Source organism: Sardina pilchardus, chromosome 15 (genome assembly GCF_963854185.1).
Source record: "Sardina pilchardus chromosome 15, fSarPil1.1, whole genome shotgun sequence".
In the NCBI taxonomy this organism is placed as follows: Eukaryota; Metazoa; Chordata; class Actinopteri; order Clupeiformes; family Clupeidae; genus Sardina; species Sardina pilchardus.
The window spans coordinates 27,267,752-27,286,547 of record NC_085008.1 but is presented as its reverse complement, the minus strand read 5'-3'; the positions used below and the strand labels follow the sequence as shown (position 1 = coordinate 27,286,547).

The window sequence follows — 18,796 nt, the reverse complement described above, 5'->3', positions numbered from 1 at the left end:
AGTACAATTGTACATTGTACCAAAATCTGACCAGCAATAACGATATCAAAAACGTTAATGTTTCTTTCTCTTAAGCCTGACTCGTGTGATATCTCGTCTAGCCTACTCTAAACAAGGCACAAAATATTTTTAGACCTCACAGAGGCTACTGTTTCTCGTCTAACATTAGGCTACATTTGCAAATGTTAGGCCTATACTGTTGCACAATTATTTTCATGAAACCAATTCGTCTGTTATTATGATCATCTTATTCGTCCTTTCAGTGAACTTGAAACAATGACTAGGCCTAGGTTACTCGCGTTATCCCCGTACAATGCAAGTATACAGTCAAACCATTCTCAAATCTTCACCAATGAGATTTCACTATGAGTAGGAGACAGTTACAAATGAATCTATCGAACTTTCTGAGGCGAGCTTTCCATTTGATCGACGTATAGATTTGCATTGATCGTGCATCTGAGAATATGCACTTTGTGTCAGAGAAGCATCCTGCATATGTGTAACTGTTGCCATTTATGGTGTTGTTAAATTTCTAGGAATATCACAAATAAGCTATAAAATTGAGACCACCGCGACACTGCGTTTACATCCTCGGTGTTTTAGGTCAATATCGACGGTCCACAAGGGTGAAAAAATGTCAGCATGGTGTCACATCTGAGTTCCTTATCCATTTCAGTCCAACGTGAGTGTCAACAAGAGACTAACAACGGCATCGTTTCATAATATTATTTTGTACTTACAGCCTTTCATAAAGCGTAAAAATATTTAAAAACTCACGTTAAAGACGTCTCACTATAATTCAGCCGCTCAATACCGAACCAGGAAGAGCACGTCCATTCATGATTTTTCTACAAGGCTACGTTATTATCGTGCAAGATGGAAAATAATCGTTTCCATGTTAAAATATTGCCTCGTTGTTCACCGTTCTCCTGGTTTTGTTAACGATACGTCCGATTTTTTTGCGCGTTGTAGAGCTGAAGCGCCAGAATTTGAAAGATTGGCAGCAAACTAGGATATCATTCCTCCCACCGGCGTAACGGTCTTTGCGCTGCGGCTGAAGCGTCAGTAGGCTATGCCTCCTGTTTCTTGTCGTTAGCTCTGTTTTACACGTGTTGAAACGAAGAATCCATTAAATTGTTTCTGCCCAGACACTCGATAAAATATGCCACTTGCTTCACGATACCCACTGTTGTTTCCAAGCTGCCTATAGCCATGCCATTAAGAATGGCTAATATGCTTCAGGCTACAATGACAAAAATATGATTATATCTGAAGGCCTATGTTATCCTGTAAAAATCATATTATTTGCCTATTCAGGCATATAGCCATTTTGCTAAATAGATTGTTTCATATGCAAGTAAATCAGACAGGCCAATCCTTTGACTACACACCACCCAAAACGCTTCTATGTTAGCAATACTGCCGGTGTTTTTTTTTTTATTCATCATGTTGTCTATTTACAAAATAAACACAACATAATATCTACAAATCATTTATTATTTTATCTACTTTATTCACAAAGCAGACATAGTTAGTGCAATAGAACACACTCAGCACTTGGCTACATTACTGCATTTCTGTTCTGAAATACAATAGGCTATTTCAGTAATACAGTCTTTGGTACACAATCAATATCGAATAGTTCACATTTCATGGAATTCTGTTTGTTCGTTTTTCCGCGTATTGGCTGTTGTATATGGTGTTGATGATTGTATTACCATATTTGTCAACGTGCAGCAATAAAACAATTCAACCAGGCTGGTGGCCATTTGATAAGGCCTATTTATGTAGAGTGAATTCCTCAATTGTCTCGAAATGCAGTGTAGACCTACAACGAAACCAACAGATAATATTATGGAAGAATACACCGATGCATTTACGTTACCAATTTAACTGAGTCTGTCTGCATTTAAAAAGAGGTAGTTAGCTTTTCCTAAATAATCCTGTTGACACGCTACCCCTGTTTCGCTAAATTGAGCAGTCCACATTAGTTTTGCTGTGAAAACACAAATGTTTCTAGCCACTGTGCGGCGGAGCTTCTATTGTGCAGCCTGGCCAAGTCGCACGGGGTCCGGCCCGACCCGTTTAGTTGAGAGGGGTCTGAGGTGCACGGCGCAAGGAACTGCACAACGTCCAGGTGACCCTCTCTTGCAGCAAGGTGCAGGGGCAGGTTCCCGCCATTGTCGCTTAAATTGACGTCAGCTCCGTGATGAACCAGCACCCTCAGCGTGTCTAAGAACCCATCCCTGGAGGCGTCGTGCGCAATGGTCAGTCCTAACACAGGGTCACGCACATTTGGGTCCGCGTTCGCTCTCAGTAAGGCATCCGCGATGGCTGGATTCCCAAGTTTCATTACCTGTATAGGACACAACGAAGAGGGATGGAACGCATTATTCATCTGTGATATATAATAACACATTTTTGTTTCCAAATGGCCTTACAACTGTAAAGAAGATAACTGGCTGAGACATTTTTGTACAAACAGGTGGAAGCGCTCTGAGTGCAGCATGTAGATGGTAGGCTACATGTGGATGGTCCCTCATATTAAAAAAAAAAGGTCATATGATTTACAATGTGTATAAGAACGAAATCGATATAATGTTTTCTTTTGCATTTTCTAAACGTGTGGTATGCTATAGCCTACTTGTAATATCATTTGGGAAAATGATATCTAGCACTTTAATGCATATAGCCTATGTTTTAAAATAATATTAGGTGAACATCGTTGGTTGAAAGTGAGTTGATAGACATAACCTGTTTGAGGCAAAAAATAATTTACCATCAGGACACATCGTTATTACGAATCCAACAGAATGTTTGTATAACGTATATGGTTATTATGAGTAGGCCTATCCGTACCAATTGCTATATCCTTTGGCATGGCATATGAGATTTTCAACCTTGTGAGGCTTTTTTGGAGTATACCAAAGGTCAAACCAAAACGCCAAGGCATACGGTTACTGATTTTAAAGTATGTCACACTTACACATCATTATATAGGCTATGCCTGGGGTGTTCATTCTCATGCCCATATTTTTTTCCCCCCAGTGATTATGAGCTGACAATACTGTATAGGCCCGTGCGCATATGAGGTTAACAGAGCTTTTGAATCGAGAAGCTGTGTCATCGGTGCATTTTAAAATATAGCACTTTTCATCTGTATAAAAATGCATGGGTTTCCTCAAAATAATACAGCACACCTCATTTTTGTTTTTGCCTTGTACACCAGTTGAGAACAACTGGATTCACCCATACATTCTCTGTAAAAAAATGTTTTAGGCCTTTTAGGGGTAGGCCTATTGGATGATATTTACTGTGCCATATAAGTGTAATTTCTATATAACCTTGATATTTATGCTGTAAATACAGCCTATCAAAATACATTTTTACATTTATATATATGTTTTTTTTAACAAATGGTATGGCCATTGGGATTGTTAACTGAAGCAACTATAAATCAGTCAATAAGGACTGTTGGACAAATTGACATTATGATTCAACAGCTTGGGCTTTACCAATTAAATATAGTTTGTGAGAATATTTGTATTGTAATTTCAACAAATGAGAACAACTTTTATGCAACTTTACTACTTTTGAACAAAGACCAGAATGACCTCGTAACATAATGTCATGCTTATAAGGGCAAGTTAGCCTACATGGAAATACTTGTACATTGGTTATGGCTAAACTGTTACATTAGGGCTCTTTTGTGTAATCTCATGTTTGATTTAACAAGAGCACATGTTCCTTTGACGCATACACTAACCTACTGCACGACTGAAATTGAGATCATGTGCGTGTGGGAACAGATGCAACTATACGCTCTGTTCAATTAATTGACACATGTATCAATATTGACTTTTAACAGGTACACTGCTTAATTTACACATCAATATGTAAGGTAAACGTCTTTAAAAATTGTAGTAGCATATAGGTCCTCATGTCAACCTCACCGGTGTATACAAAGTAAGTAGGCTATAGAACAGAAATGCAGTTCCAACCTGTATGGCTGTCCTGTTCAAGATGTTCTTTTCATTGACATCTGCTCCGTTTTGCAATATCATCTCAACCTCGCTTAAATCCCCTCTTGCAGATGCCGTGGTCAGCCTATCTGCCTGCGTGCGTCCAGCCATTCTCGCCAAAAAAACAACACTGAGGCGAGGAAAGGTGGCTTATATGAGAGGGAGCGACGTAGGTTTGAAAAAAACAGAAAAACAATAATCACGGCTTTGATGGCGAGTCGTGATGATTAGGCGAAGCGCAATCAAATGGTAGTAAATAGTCTGTTACGCCGAAAAAACTGAAACGTTGCCAAAGGTCCGCCCCTCTTTTTTAATGCCATCCCCTAACAATCTGCAAAACAAGGATGTCACGCCATATCCATCCAAGCACACGATCATCACCTTTCTGGAAAATGTCTTTTTTATCCATAGGTTAAAAACAGGCCCATCAGAAACGATCTAGGTCCTCAACATCACGCAGGGGAAACTCCCACTGAAGGCTCATCCGAAAGACCCGGTCCTGCCGTGCATCTCATCAATGTAGGCTGTATCTTCACGTCCTCAGCGATGCGCATCTAAACCAAATATGACGACGTGCAGTCCATAACTGTAAAACCCTAAAAAAAAGAGGCAAATAGTTCATTAGCTGAGCTAGAATGTCTGAAAGAGTACCCTAGGCTGTGTTGCAAATGGTTAACGCTCGTGTTCAGCCATAGTCCAGCTATGCAAATCCTTGGTTCAAATAGTAGCCATGACGTTTATGCTTTATATAAACAAGGCTAAATGTTCAGCTGAGAATAGACTTGGTCTTACTAAAGCTAAATTGCACTAGAGTTATCCTCATATCAATTTACCTCTCATCTCTCAGGAAACTGCATGCAGGTGCATCTAGTCTTCATGAATGTCAAAACTAACCGACTGGACTGTCATTCAGCTCTAGGTCTCGTAGCCGGGGTCGTTTTTTCCTTGGGCGTCTTCAGCGCTCAGCGTGCAATGCCATCTCGGAGCCGTCTGTTGGTGCCCTCAGTCATGAGTCTGAAAATGGATAAAGGCAATGAGTTGATCATTTTCTGTACTATGACATTTCAAATATGATGTTTCGAACTTTTCAGATTGTTTCCCGCCCATTTTAACAGCAGAATCATATTATGTTTTAGACTACAATGCAAAGGTTAGGCTGCAGTTATTCAGAATATCAACTCGAGGTGACATACTACACAATCCGTGCGAAATCGTGTTCCTCTGCCAAACAGGCTAGCGATTCGGTCAAAGTGTTTTTTTTTCTGGTTAGAGGCGATCAAGTTGCTTGCAGTTATTGGTCATAATCCTGCTTTTCAGAGTTGTTTCAATAACGTAACCACCTAACGTAGCCTAATACAACGCAAGCCTTTCAGGCTACTCAGCACAAGCGATATCATTTGAAATGTAACATAGCCTACCTGGTCATAGTCGCCTACGTAGGCTATAGATTACAAATTTCCCATATATCTTCGCAACATGTCTTTTTTGGATGCGTTCGTTCATCTGATTGGCGGTACGGTCAGCAGCTGACTTCTTCAACAGGGTCCATCGCAGTTGGGCTCTTTGACATCACTCATTTTTGAAATAAAGTCTCGCTTCCGCCCACTTTACTAACAGACGAGAGGCGGGACTGAAGGTGGAGCATGGAAGTAGTGTAATGTGCTGTACGGTGTACTGTAGTAAGAGTTACACTATTTACCGATATGTCAGTCTACGCGGCCTGAAATTACGAGCTCGTTTTCTCCAGAGCCACATGTCTGGCTTTCTCGTTCCAATCAGCCGCAGAGGTCTAGAACGTCTGTGCTCCACGTTCTACATAAATTGATACAGTGAAGCGTATCTGCACACATGCTAATTTTGCATGATACATTTGCTACAATGTATTAGCCTGCGTGTAACCAAATGTGTCAGGTTGACGTGAAACAAATTAAGATGCTTGCTTAGATTAGAGCAGCAGCAGTTTGAATGCAAGGGATCACGTCACCATTACAATAGTCTAGATTTTCTTTGCCTAAATCAATGGAGAATACGTTAGTGGAGCTGTCTAGTCTAGTGTAAGCTTTTGATTCCCACCGTCTCCACACTTTGTCTGAAGGGAGCCACTGCCCTCTGCAGGCTAGGGACAGAAAAAGAAAATGCTTTCATGGGGAATTTCTGTTAGCCTAATATTGACATGACATAGTCATTTTTATTGTTGAGTTCAGCTCAAAATTCCCATTTTCCCAACGTAGATTATAGGCGAACAAACGTAAGCCCTAGATAAATATAGGCTAAAATGGCCTGTTAAGCTTGGCTTGTGCTAAAATCAGAATCCATCAACGGGGAGCCTAGCCTACATGTGATACAATAAATTACAATACGGTTGTAATGAGTTCTTTCCTGTGCTACATATACAACATTAATCTAGCCTAATGGATTCATTTTGATCTGAAAGAGTAAGAATTGTAGTTCCCCTTTAAGATAATGTTCCGATAATTATTTTACGACAGCACTTTGATATTGCCGTAAAGCAACTGGATTGCCTGAACATAGATAAAAGAAAAAAGTGACGATTGCACCGAACTGAGATCTATCAGAATCAGAACACGGCCCGAAAGTGCGGATTTTGCATCTCAGCAGCCGCAGCTTGACAGTTACAGGGCTCCGTTGTTTTTGACATTTGATGACTATACATTTGTACATGAATCCCTAGTCACTTGGCGTGCGTGTGTGTTTGTGTGTGCGTGCGAGTGTGTTTGTGTGTGAGACAGATAACAGAGAGCTAGTTAGCGTTAGCTAGCTATTGAGTCAAAACGATAGCTAGACCAGTGGCAAAGCTAGCTAGCGTTTGGCAGTCATTGCAATGATGGCCTCCGATAGCGGTAGCAACATGGATAGAGAGATGATTCTGGCTGACTTTCAGGTGGGTTCTCTTTTGTAACCATTACCAGTGACATAGTGAAACAAACTGTAATCCTTGTCACAAGTCTTACGGCAGATATGTTTAGCTCTGTGAATGTCAACAATGATGTAACGCAGGCTCTCTGGCTGTCTAACAAGATTGCTAACGTTAACAGATGCACAGTAATGACGGCAGTACGTTTGAGAGCTTGGTAGTTGGCTAACAGCATCTCAACTAATACCACTTACTGTATAACTAAACAAACAGTCCTGTTTGCTCATCCCAAAGCCATTAATGGAAAGAGTATTGCGATACGTTCAGACATATTAAGTGGCTCGTTATGGTATAAATCATTCTTTGTTAAATAAGTCCTCAAGTCTCAGGTCAGCTAACGTTAACTGCTAGCTAATGGTTCTTACATGGGTAATGTTTGTTAGCGCGCTAGCCAGCAGCTTAGCCAATTATTCAGTTCACAGGATAGGAAAATCATGCTAACATTACCCTTAATAGTATGGTTGTTGCATAATTAATTTACCTGGCTAGTCATACACAGAAACAGACACGCGGCTGGTCTTTAATTATATAAATATTATGAAGCTGTACGTCTGGAACCTATGGCTAAGGGAATTTAGCTGCTAACGTTATCCAAATGTGATTTATTGAGGCAAGAGAATGACAGGACAGTTTAGTGTTCGTAGCTAATGTTGCTTAGTTAGCTGTTAGCGGACAGTCCAGTCCGTCACGTTTTTGTACATCAAAGGTTTTCTAATTATTAAACTAACAATGACGTTAGGTCAGTTTAACAGGTAACTATTCTTGAATCATCTGGGCCTATTATTGTATGTCCCACTCTAAGTTGCAACTGTCAACATACAGATAGCTAGCTTGTTTTAGCCTTCATCAAGGCTCAAATCAAGCTAGCTGCCTATGCTTGTGGATGTGGAAAAACAAGGCCAAAACCCTTAGTACTGTGACACTTCGTCAAATGGAAAACAAGTTAACTCGTCTGTGTCTGTCTGTGTCTACGGCGAACCATAGCCACTTGCATATTACGAGCAAATAACGATCATGTTCTGAACAGGCACAGTAGAGACTTGATTATTTCCCATTGCATTATAATGATGTAAACACATCATGAAGGTAGACTTTTGTTGATGTAACTGGTTACTGCAGATGGGCCAGGTTTTACCAAAACAATGCACTGAATGTGTGCGTGTCTACAGTACATGAGAGGGAGTGTGTGTGTCTCTCGCTCGCTCTCTCTCTCTCTCGCTCTCTCTCTCTCTCTCTCTCTCTCTCTCTCTCTCTCTCTCTCTCTCTCTCTGTGTGATATCTATCTATCTATCTATCTATCTATTTAATATATGAAATAATATAGTTGGTGTTAAACTGACTGGTTGTTTCCATAAACTTGCCATAACACCATGGATATGCAGTATCAGGGTACCTTATGATATGTGTTTATTTGTTTCTTACAGGCTTGTACTGGTATTGACAACATTGCAGAAGCAATTACCCTGTTAGAGTTGAACAACTGGGATTTGGTGGTAAGTTTTGCTTTATCCTTTTGAAAAAAAAAAATTCCGTACTGAGAGACTCTTCTAGAATAAACATAGTGGTAGCCTATTTACTCATGGCGGAAACAAAAATTATTTTCAAAAATCTATTTTAAAATGAATCCAGATTAGCAGTGGTTGGAGGATCTTAGATTGACACCAACAAATTCAACCAATCCAGACAGTTAACTCTTTAGATTTACTATTGAAAGCATCAGCTGGTGACTGTTGTTTTGGTGAGGTTGGCCAAAAGTTTCAGAGTTGATTATTAAGCAGTTTCACAGTTTGATCTCTTGCTTGATTGCCGGAGTTGTTTCAATTGCATTCCGTTATATTATTATACAGTGAGCGTGGTGTTGTATATACATATAAAATCATTGTTTATTTTGAAGATACCACACCACACTCATTCTCAAACATGATAGTTCCTCCTACAAAGTAAATAATGTTCGCTTGATTGATCGAACTGGAGCAGGCCCTTTTCCACTGTATGTCATGCAAAAAAAGTCATATTGTGATTAAACAAGCCCAATGGTAGATGCTGTCACCTTTATTGGTACATTTTTACATTTAACATACAATTTTATCCAAAGCAGCTTATTATGTCAATTATATTACAATGGTCGTTGTTCCCAGAGAAACAGGGTTAAGTGTCTTGCTCAAGGGCACAATGGTGGAAGCTGGGAGTTGAACCCACAACTTTTCAGGCTACTGCAACCTAACGGTGTTGTAGAGAGCCGTCACAGTGCTGCTATATGTGCAAATATGTTGTTGCTCAGTCTGTGTGTTGGACCACTCACAAATGGCACATTTACTGAAGCCGTTGGTGTTTGGATGGTGCTTTTGGTGGCATTTTAGGGCTGAAATGCATTTACAGAGGCTGAGTTGGTGGAGGTCTGCATTGTAGTCACCACTATGTTTTAGTAGTGACATCTAAAGTAAGTTATTACGATATTGTGTGATATTGAACGATGAATACTTAAACATGCAATTGCTCTTGGATGAATGTGGGACTGGATATGAATGCATTGGTCTTGTATTTCTCATGCTCAGGAGCCCTTTATTCTACAGTTTACAGAAACTGATGTTATACCCAATGACAAAGTTAGTGTGTTGTCAAAGCAGAATCCTCCCAAGTGGCATTCAGTGACCTGAGCTTTGCCTTTGAAAGTGCAGATATGCTTCAGATATTCGTCTGTTAGTATCTTGATTGAAACTGGCCTGTATCCAAAGTTCCTTACTTTATCATTTATTTATTAGGGATTCAGTGATCAAGAAAATCTGGGCCGATACCGGTATATGAAATTACCAATTTGGCTGATAACCGAATTTTTTTCTTTGCTTTAGTACAGTGGAAAGAGAACTATTCATAAAAAAGATAGATAGATAGATAAATATCAGCCACTGGCATCTGTAAATGTCATAAATTGGTCAAATATTGATATCAGACAACAAGGCTGTTAATGGCCAATATGTTGTTGCATCCTTATTATTTATTTCTTATTTTTATGTGTACCATGACTAAACATGCCTGAGTATTTTAAAAGCACTCTGAGACGATGGTGGGCAACATCACTTTTGTTGACGTTCAAACAAAACAGAGAGCTAGCCAAGCTTGCTACTCCCTCCCCCTACCTCCTGTTCAAAAGAAACTCTCCTAAACGTGCATCTTAATGGTTATTGGTTGGAACAGTTGATGTTTTTATGGTCCAGACTGGACCAAGCTGTTTTTCGAGCTTAGGCTGTCCACAGAGGCTGTGATTTATTTTACAATGATTCAGGGCACAGGCTAGCCTGGCTAGCGCCTACCACTTCTCAAATGAGACGTGGTCTGGCAACCAGACGTTAATTTTCTCGTATTTTATCAAATGCCCAGATCCGTTCATTGGGCGCCACGGATGTCTATCAAATGCGTCTGTGCATAGCTCATCATGGTCTTGCTTTCTCCCCTGTTCTGTGATTGGTCGCCAACATCAGGCGAAAATTTGGATGTTAGTTTCCAGACTGCCTTAGCTGCATGACTGAAATCACCGCGCAAGGCAGGATGGGAACACCCAGGCTAGGCACAGACAGCTTGCGGATGGTGAGGTGAAGGTTTTTTCCGCTAAGCAACTTTGTCACATTACTTAGAGCACCTTTAAGCCTGTGCTGTGTAGACTGATGACTCTGTAGGCCACAGTATGAAGGCCTGTCACTAAATACCTCACCAGGTTCAGCTTCAGATTGCCCTTGCTGTGAGTGCCATGGACTTTCAGGTGTACACTGCTCACAGAGCCTGAAATTCAAGAGAGTTGTAGGACCATCTGCACAGTAAATGGCTGTTGTTCACTGTATGAAATGCAGGCGTAGGTACTCATGTAGGTAAACTAAAATAGCAAAAACAAAATGTCTAATAGCAACCATCTTCTCTTCGTCACTAATTAACTTTAGTGTCAGTGTGTCTTGCTATGCATTATTTGGAATGAGACATAATCTCATTGTAATTTGACGCAAAGGAAGTTATTTATCTGTCTATTTTGTATTACTGTCAGTAGGCCCTTTCAGCTAAAAGCCCTCAGTCTTGGGCCAGTTGCTGTGGTGTGACACTGGCCATGAATGAAGCCAAAGGCATTAATGTCTTTTCACTATTGAGGGGACAGGGACAGATTTATTAAAGGGACACTGTATAGTACAGTATAATACCGGCGCCATCTTTAGGACCGCCCGAGGACCGCCCAGGGACAGGAAGTAAACAGAAAAGATGCCTTCTATCTGCTGTGCTGTCGGCTTAGCTAAAGCCTACCTTACACTGACAAGATTTGGGAAAGATTTCTGAAAGACTGTAGTCTTTTAACTAATGCCCCTCATTCAAGCTTTACTCAAAAGACTACAATCTTTCAAGAATCTTTCCCAAATCTTGCCAGTGTAAGGTAGGCTTTAGACGAGTTGACGCATACCTCTCACCTTTCGATGCGTGCACTCACTGGCTCTGGCGCACGGCGCTACTTTGATAGCACTTAGCTAGCCCAATGCATTCATTAGGATCCAAACAGAGATGAAGTTAGAAGCGACCAAACACCTCCATGTTTTCCCTATTAAAATACAGTTACACAAGTAGTCACACGACCAAGTACACACACACACACACACACACTGGAGCTCTATATGGAATTTGAATGGTCTAACTTGCCGTGGTATGTCAAGGCAAGGGTTGTGGAAGGCTAGACAGACAGGCTAGTGAAATTAATGTAAATCTGCATTGTTGTCATCCTTCATTGCCAGTTAAAATGACTACCTCCAGTAGATCGGTAATACTTTGTATTGTTTCTGGTATGGTACCTTGTTCTTATTTCAGCGCAGAGCGGCCCAAGTGTGCCAGAACCTACCTAGGCATGCACGCATGCACACACGCACCTACGCACCTACGCACACATGCAGGCACGCAAAATGACCTCATCACTATTTTTCTCTGTGTTGGATCTTATTTATAATTAGTATGTGTTCCTCTCCATCATCCTGACATCTAACATTAAGATAAAAAATAATGTTTTCAATTATACGATTTTTAAAATTTATTAAAGCAATACTTGTAAGATCTTTACTGTGTCAACCCAAGCTGCAAGCAGATATCGGCCTATGCAAAATGTTGGCTTGCGGACTGTTTTTCGTAAGTAAGAACAAATTGTGATGTCAATCACGGTTATGTCAGTCACGGTAATGTTAGTCACGGTATATTCATGGAATTACTGGAAAAATGTCAAGCAAGGGCCAAGTATATAAAGCCATACATCTGGAGGGCAATAGTTGTCACAAATGCAAAAAAAACAATTTGTAATGTCATGATGGATTTGCTCGTCAATAACCTGTTTGAAATTGTTTTATGCACTCATATGTGTTGTTTACATCTCTTCAGGGCTGGCTGTATCTTGACTTGTCATGACCATTTTGATTGTTTCTTTTTTTTTTTTTTTTCATTTCAAATTGTCTCCTGGTTTCCTGGTGTGTTATGGCTCTGCCAGTGCAAGCTCTGTTGTTACCTGTGTAAAAGAAACTAAAAGCTAACATGGCTCATAGTGCAAGCCAGTTTAGTAGTCTATTCTTTATGCTTCATACTTAAATTGCTTAGTTTTGTTCATTATGGTCAAAGTATAAGTTGAATATCAGGCATCTTACCAAATGTGTTTTATTGAAGAGCATCAATGCATGGCCAGTAAGACCACCTCAACCACCTCATTCACTGTAGATTTTCTGGAAGCCACTGGAACACCTTCGACATGTTGTGGTGTCAGTGGGAAGTAGCACGTCAAACCTTCCCACTAAGCTAATTCACATGTGAAATATAAATAAGATGGGGCGGGGGGAGGATAATATTCACACATTATCTTTCTATAATGTCACTATTTGTCCCTCTTTTAGCTAATAAAATCACAAAAATATACAGTGTTAACGAGTTATAGATGAGTTATAAGTCACGGTCCCTATTCCGAGCATTGATGGAATTGTAAATAACCGTTTCACTGCTCACTGCATCACTTGCATCCTCAGAGCCACTGACCGTAATTTCCCGACTATTAGCTGCGACTTTGATTTTGCTAAATTTCTTCAGCTATGAGGTTAACCCTTTGTCCGCCAAAGTCGCATGATTGCGACAAGCAACGTCACTGATTAAAATAGGCGATAGATCCAAGTAGGGTGACACATCTCATTTGTACTCATTTGACATCCAGAGCTTTGATTCAAGCCCAAATTTGACACACAAAATTGTAGGATGTACTTGTATTACTCGTGAGAAAATACACAAAGGAGACACATTTCCTTTTAATATCGCGGAAGCGAAACAAATTTAATTATGTGTCGCACAAATTAAAGCAGAAATACACCAAATGTTGACAAAAACTCCAGTGACGTCATAACATGCAAATTAGATGAGTAAATTGACCCCCTTCATAAACGTGAGTACATACTCAATGATTCCTACATTTACTGTAGAACTTTATCTCTGACCACTTTGAAGGCATGGCCTTTTGAAATTGTAATGTAAAAATTCAATGTTGTCTTTTTAAAAACCTGACACCCAAAGGGTTAATACAGGGGGGGCAGTTAATATGGAACATGGTTTTGTTTTTTTTAACTGGCATAAAACACTGTCCTGTGGCTTATACACAATGCGGCTTATATGTGGGAAAGTACTGTATTCCAATGCATTCAAAGCAATGCATAGTAGGCCTACTGTTATCTGGTGACGTCGTTCATCTTCACCTTCCATGTCTAAGATTTTTCTGCATTTAATGGAACTTGACCCACATAATGTAGAAAGTTTGTTGAAATTGTCACAAAAGACTTGATACACGACACTGGAGCTATGTATTTTTAATTTTTGTACAATTTGTGCTTTTGAGGATGCTTTTGTTAAAAAAACGTATGGACCGAACCAAACACACCAGCTCACCCTTACCTTCAGTATTCCCAGAGAAATTCCACCATGCAGGGTTTCGTTTCTGTTTGGGGTCAGGCTGCCCCCATTTGTTCTAGTGTTGAGGGCGTGGGCTGCCTACAGAGACCGTTTTTTTTTTTACAGTGAGTGTAGTCACAGAATGGGCAGCAAGCAGTTGTGAGGAGATGATTGCTGAATACAGAAAAAACATGTTATGGGCTTGAAATTGTGTAAAATCTACTGTATCTAGCTCTCATCTAGCTCTCACATACTCATGCTCTCATTTATTTATACTCACTTATCACTTGTCATTCTCAAGCATACTGATTTCAGTATCTCAAGCATACTGACTTTACTCACTCTTAGTATACTCACTCATTCTCATTCTGTCCTACTCATTCGGATTCATATTCACTCTCAGTCTTTGTCATTTCACTTATACTCCTCAATAATACTCACTTGCTGACTCTCACTCACACTAAATAACTGATCATTTTTTGAACTATCCTTTATTGGTCATTCTCTTTGGAGTTTGCATGCATTGGTATTTCCTTCAGAAAATGCATCTCTAGTTGATTGATATATTTTTACGTTTTCTGACAGATTGCGTTTCAAGTGCAGGATGTATAAAAAGCTTGTTCTCCCATTTTCTCCTACAGAGTAGTTCTTCCCCTTCACTAGAGAGGGAGAGGGAGACGATGAACTAAATTTAGCTTTGAGCTGTTGTCTTGCTGGCAGGCATTCAAAGCAAGCAAGCCCTGTGTATATGCACTGCTCTGGTCAGGCAGGCACACCTGCAAATGTCATGACTTGCTGTTCTTCTGCAGTGCCGGCAGCCTGTTCGAACGCCATCAACAAAAGGGTCCCTGTGTGCGTAGAAGGGATGGGGGAAGTGGGGGAAGAGTGCAAAATGCAGACTGCAGACGTCAGCCTATCTCATACCAACCCCCCACCCCCACCCCACCCACCTACCCCCTTCTCTCTCCTCGTAGTTACAGAGGCCCCCGTCCCTGCCTGCACCTGGGCAAATTTCAGTCCATCTGTGCGCTTAGCAGAAGAATCTGTGCCAGTGTATTTGCCTCAACCTTCACCTGCTTCCAGATAAGATTTTACCAGTGGTGCATGGTGCTCCACAAACCAAAGGGAGAAAGTGGGATTTTTGAGTGGGAAATGGGTTTTCAACATGGGCACACAACAAAATTCCTTTTAGGCATGCTCTTTAAAAGCGGAATTGTGTCGACTGCAGCACAATAGATCATCTAGATTCTTCCCTTTATTCTGACATTTGTAGAGCAAATAGGTTCAGGTTGGACAGGGGGTTTCCAGAGGATTGGCTTTGAATAGTGAGACCAGCATGCATCATAACATGACAATTACGTGAACAGCAGTCATTTCAGGGCTGCTATAAAACGTTTCAGTCTTTGATGAATAACTAAGATAATCCCAGGCCTCGATTGATCTCTTGATGGCACCCTTAAATAATCCTTTATGCAATTATGATCTCTCCAAATAATCCAAAACTTCCAAATATTCCAACATTGGGACAGTCTTTATTTCCTGGGGTAATGTTGAATGGGTTAGAGAAGGTTGTGTGCCAGTAAAGATCTCTAAGACGAGCCTTTGTTTCTGTTCAAAAGTGTGTAGGTCTACTCTGCATGCCAGGAAAGAGGTTAGAGCAGAGCAAAACCTCTGTGAAGTGGCTACGGCAAAGTTTCAGCTTGCATATTTTGAATGACAAAAACCGTACCTGGCTTCAATTTCAAACATGAATTCTTGGACAGGTGTCTGTGTAAAATTCAGCCTCATACTGTATTTCCCAAACACCATGAAGCGGAGTCTTTTCCAGTCATCCTCGGTAACGTCCAACAGAATGTTCTCCTTTTTCTTTCACTGCCCGGCTTCTTTAGAGCGGTCAAGAGCAGGAGACAATCTAAAGGCCTATGCTTCAGTAGGCTTAAGCTCTATTTCTTTGTTCATGGTCAAAGTGATAAGTTTGTTAAACAGCAAAGTGTATAGTGGCCTCCAGAGAGGCAGACCGCAAACTAAAGCAGCGCTGTCCTGTTTTTTCTCTCTGTCTGTCTGCATGTGTGGCATTCTAGGGTCCTGGCTAGCTCCCAGGGGGGAAAAAAAAGCAAAAACAAAAAAACGGCTCGATGGCGTTTGAATCGTTCACCTCTCCAGAGCTTTTTTTGTCTGTTTCTCTCTAAATCTCTCTTAACGTCCCCCCTTAACCCGTTTTCTGCTTCTGTTTTTGCAGGCAGCCATCAACGGAGTTATACCACAGGAAAATGGGATCCTACAAAGGTAATCTCTGCATAAACACACAGTACTGCTGAGCTCTCCTTGCCCCCCTTGTTGCGCTGGCCAGATTTTGTTCTCAGTCTTGCAGGGACTAATGCCACTTGACAGGGGTACTGCAGGAGCGGTGGTTTTCTGGCATGGACACGCGCGCCAGTGTGCGTGTGTGTTTTTTTGCGAGGGAAGGTGAGCGCTCCTCAGTGGTCTCTTACACGTTAACGGAGCCAGGCCGGCCCAAAGCTAGCACACACAAGTGCCGTTACGCCCTGAAAAAAAAGGTGACATCGCAACTCAATTTGGAGTCTGAAGAAAAAAAGTCCTGTTGAAAGCCAAAAAAGTGGCAGCTCAGGGTTTTTTTTTTTGTCATGTGACTGTTTAAAAAAGAAAGAAAACAAAAAACGGGTCTCCACTTAGAAAAACAGTCGTTTTCATTACAGCAGCAAACGGCTTTTTCTGCCATAATAGAGTCCAGCTGTACCAGACGCTGTCAGTTTCTGTAGATGTGGGTTTCTAAAACAAAAAGATATTTCACTGCTCTTTAAACACGCAGCCACAGCTAGGCCTGTGGCTTGCGACGGCTGGATAACAGAAGCACTTTCACGTTGGGAGATGTTTGATGTCACAAAGAAGCCGATCCAGCAGCAGTTTAGGAAGCAATCATGGGCGGGATCATCAGAGCACGAAATTAATGTTTTCTCTGCTCATTTCCCCGAGGAAGTGATGGGTAATTACTCCATGAAAGATCTCGCCGCAGAGGCAACAGGAAATCAAACAATCAGTTTGTTGATGCCCTCGTTAATTGAAGGGAACGACCTTTTTTGAGACCCTGATGTACAGATGTTCTTTTTGGTTAAGCAAGGCTTTACAAAGCCCAAAGACATGCACCAATACAACTCAAGCCCCAAGTTGTAGTCTATATATAACATGCCCTTTTTAAATCTCATTTTATGTTTGTTACCACAGTTTCCTTGGTTCTGTAGAAAGGATAAAAAAAGAAAAACAACAGAAAACAGTCAAAACTGAATCTGCACTGGCAAGTGTTTGGTTTAATTAGTTAAGTTAAAAGATGCAGATGCACACCACACACACACACACACACACACACACACACACACACACACACACACACACACACACACACACACACACACACACACACACACACACACACACACACACACACTGCTGATGCCAACAGGCTCCCACTGCTGATGCTGAGTCAAAACTGGTTTCCTACTTGTTTGATTGCGATGGCCGTTTTTTGTGTAGGGTTCTGTGTTTTTGCTGAGACTGTGGCACAATTCGGGGGCCCTGAGGTCAGTTGCCCATTGTGAATAGAAGCTGGCGACGCGGGGCGGCACCGAGCCTTAAGCGCCTGCCGTGGGCTTGCGTTTACAGCAGCCAAGTAGAGCCAGGCACTGTGGGTAGGAACACAGGCCCGTGAACCCAGCCATAATAACAGGAGTCGAGACTGTTACAGAGTAAAAGAACTCAGTGTGGCATTGTGTCCACAGCCACGTATCTCTTTCTCTCCCGTTTCTTCTCCTGCTCTCTCTTTCTCCTTCTCCTTTGCGCTCTCTCTCTCTCTCTCTCTCTCTCTCTCTCTCTCTCTCTCTCTCTCTCTCTCTCTCTCTCTCTCTCGCTCTCTCTCTCTCTCTTGCTCTCTCTCTTTCGTCCCCCGCTCTCCAACGGTCACCATTCATGAATACTCTGAGCTCAAGAACAAATATATTCAGAATCCGAGGACACTGTTCAACGGTTTATTTTCTTCTTCTTTTTTTTTCCAGCGTTTGTGAAGACTTGTTTTTTTTTTTTTTTTTCTTCCCCTCCTCTTTCTTTTTCGGTGTTTTTGTTTTTGTGTGTGGGTTTTTTTTCCCTCTTAAAGGCACATAATTATGAATGGGCCCTGGCACGGTGACCTCCAGCCTGCCCATTTAGTGCCAGCGTCTGGCACCAGCCTGCGCCCGTAGGATGGCATCTCTTACTGTGAAGGGCCCCTTTTGAGGTGGCACCAGCCAGCTGGAGGCCTCTCTGCCTCTCTTCTCTCCTCTTCTCTCCCTGCCTCTCTCCTCCCCCCTCTTTTCTCCTCTCCTCTCCTCTCCTTTTCCCGCCTATCTTCTCTCTTCTTCTCGTCTCTCCTCTCCCGCACCTTTCCCCTCTCCCTCTCCTCTCCTCCTCTCTTCGTCCCTCCTCTTCTCCTCTCTCCTCCTCCTCTCTTCTCCTCTTCTCCTTTCCCCTCTTCTTATTTTCTCTCCCGTCTTCTCTCCCTGCCTTGCTTCTCCTCTCTTCATCTCCTCTCCTCTCCTCGCCTCTCCTCGCCTCGCCTCTCCTCTCCTCTCCTCTCCTCTCCTCTCCTCTCCTCTCCTCTCATCTCCTCTCTCCTCCTCGTGTCTGCTCCCTTTCTCTCCTTACTCCTCTCCTCTCTCCTCCCCTCCACTCCTTTCTCCTCCTCTCGTCTCCTCTCTCCTCCTCTCCTCTCCTCTCTCATCCTCTCTACTCCTCTCCTCTCCTCTCTCATCCTCTCCTCTCCTCTCCTCTCCTCTCCTCTCCTCGCCTCTCCTCTCATCTCCTCTCTCCTCCTCGTGTCTGCTCCCCTTCTCTCCTTACTCCTCTCCTCTCTCCTCCC

At 41.8% G+C, this 18,796-nt stretch overlaps 2 protein-coding genes across 5 annotated transcripts in view; one reads left to right on the top strand and one right to left on the bottom strand.

Annotated features, from left to right (window-relative positions):
- Positions 1-1,478: 1,478 nt before the first annotated feature.
- Positions 1,479-5,579, bottom strand: cdkn2c (cyclin-dependent kinase inhibitor 2C (p18, inhibits CDK4)). 3 transcript variants are annotated; one of them, XM_062555666.1, is made up of 4 exons: positions 5,441-5,579; positions 4,856-5,036; positions 4,002-4,618; positions 1,479-2,356 (listed from the first exon to the last, which is right to left on the bottom strand). In XM_062555666.1, the coding sequence occupies exons 3-4, from the start codon at positions 4,131-4,133 to the stop codon at positions 1,988-1,990; spliced, it is 501 nt and encodes a 166-aa protein (XP_062411650.1). In that variant the 5' UTR covers positions 4,134-4,618; positions 4,856-5,036; positions 5,441-5,579; the 3' UTR covers positions 1,479-1,987. The 3 variants fall into 3 exon arrangements, with proteins under 3 accessions (XP_062411650.1, XP_062411649.1, XP_062411651.1); XM_062555665.1 differs by lacking the exon at positions 5,441-5,579 and adding an exon at positions 5,216-5,413; XM_062555667.1 differs by lacking the exon at positions 5,441-5,579 and adding an exon at positions 5,216-5,413 and having other exon boundaries at positions 4,917-5,036.
- Positions 5,580-6,549: 970 nt separating this feature from the next.
- Positions 6,550-18,796, top strand: part of faf1 (Fas (TNFRSF6) associated factor 1) — an 85,583-nt gene continuing 73,336 nt past the window's right edge. For both annotated transcript variants that reach the window (XM_062555663.1, XM_062555662.1), the window contains exons 1-3: positions 6,550-6,924; positions 8,382-8,450; positions 16,130-16,176. In XM_062555663.1, the coding sequence (XP_062411647.1) occupies positions 6,865-6,924; positions 8,382-8,450; positions 16,130-16,176 (176 nt within the window). In that variant the 5' untranslated portion in view covers positions 6,550-6,864. The remainder of the gene's footprint in view (positions 6,925-8,381; positions 8,451-16,129; positions 16,177-18,796) is intronic.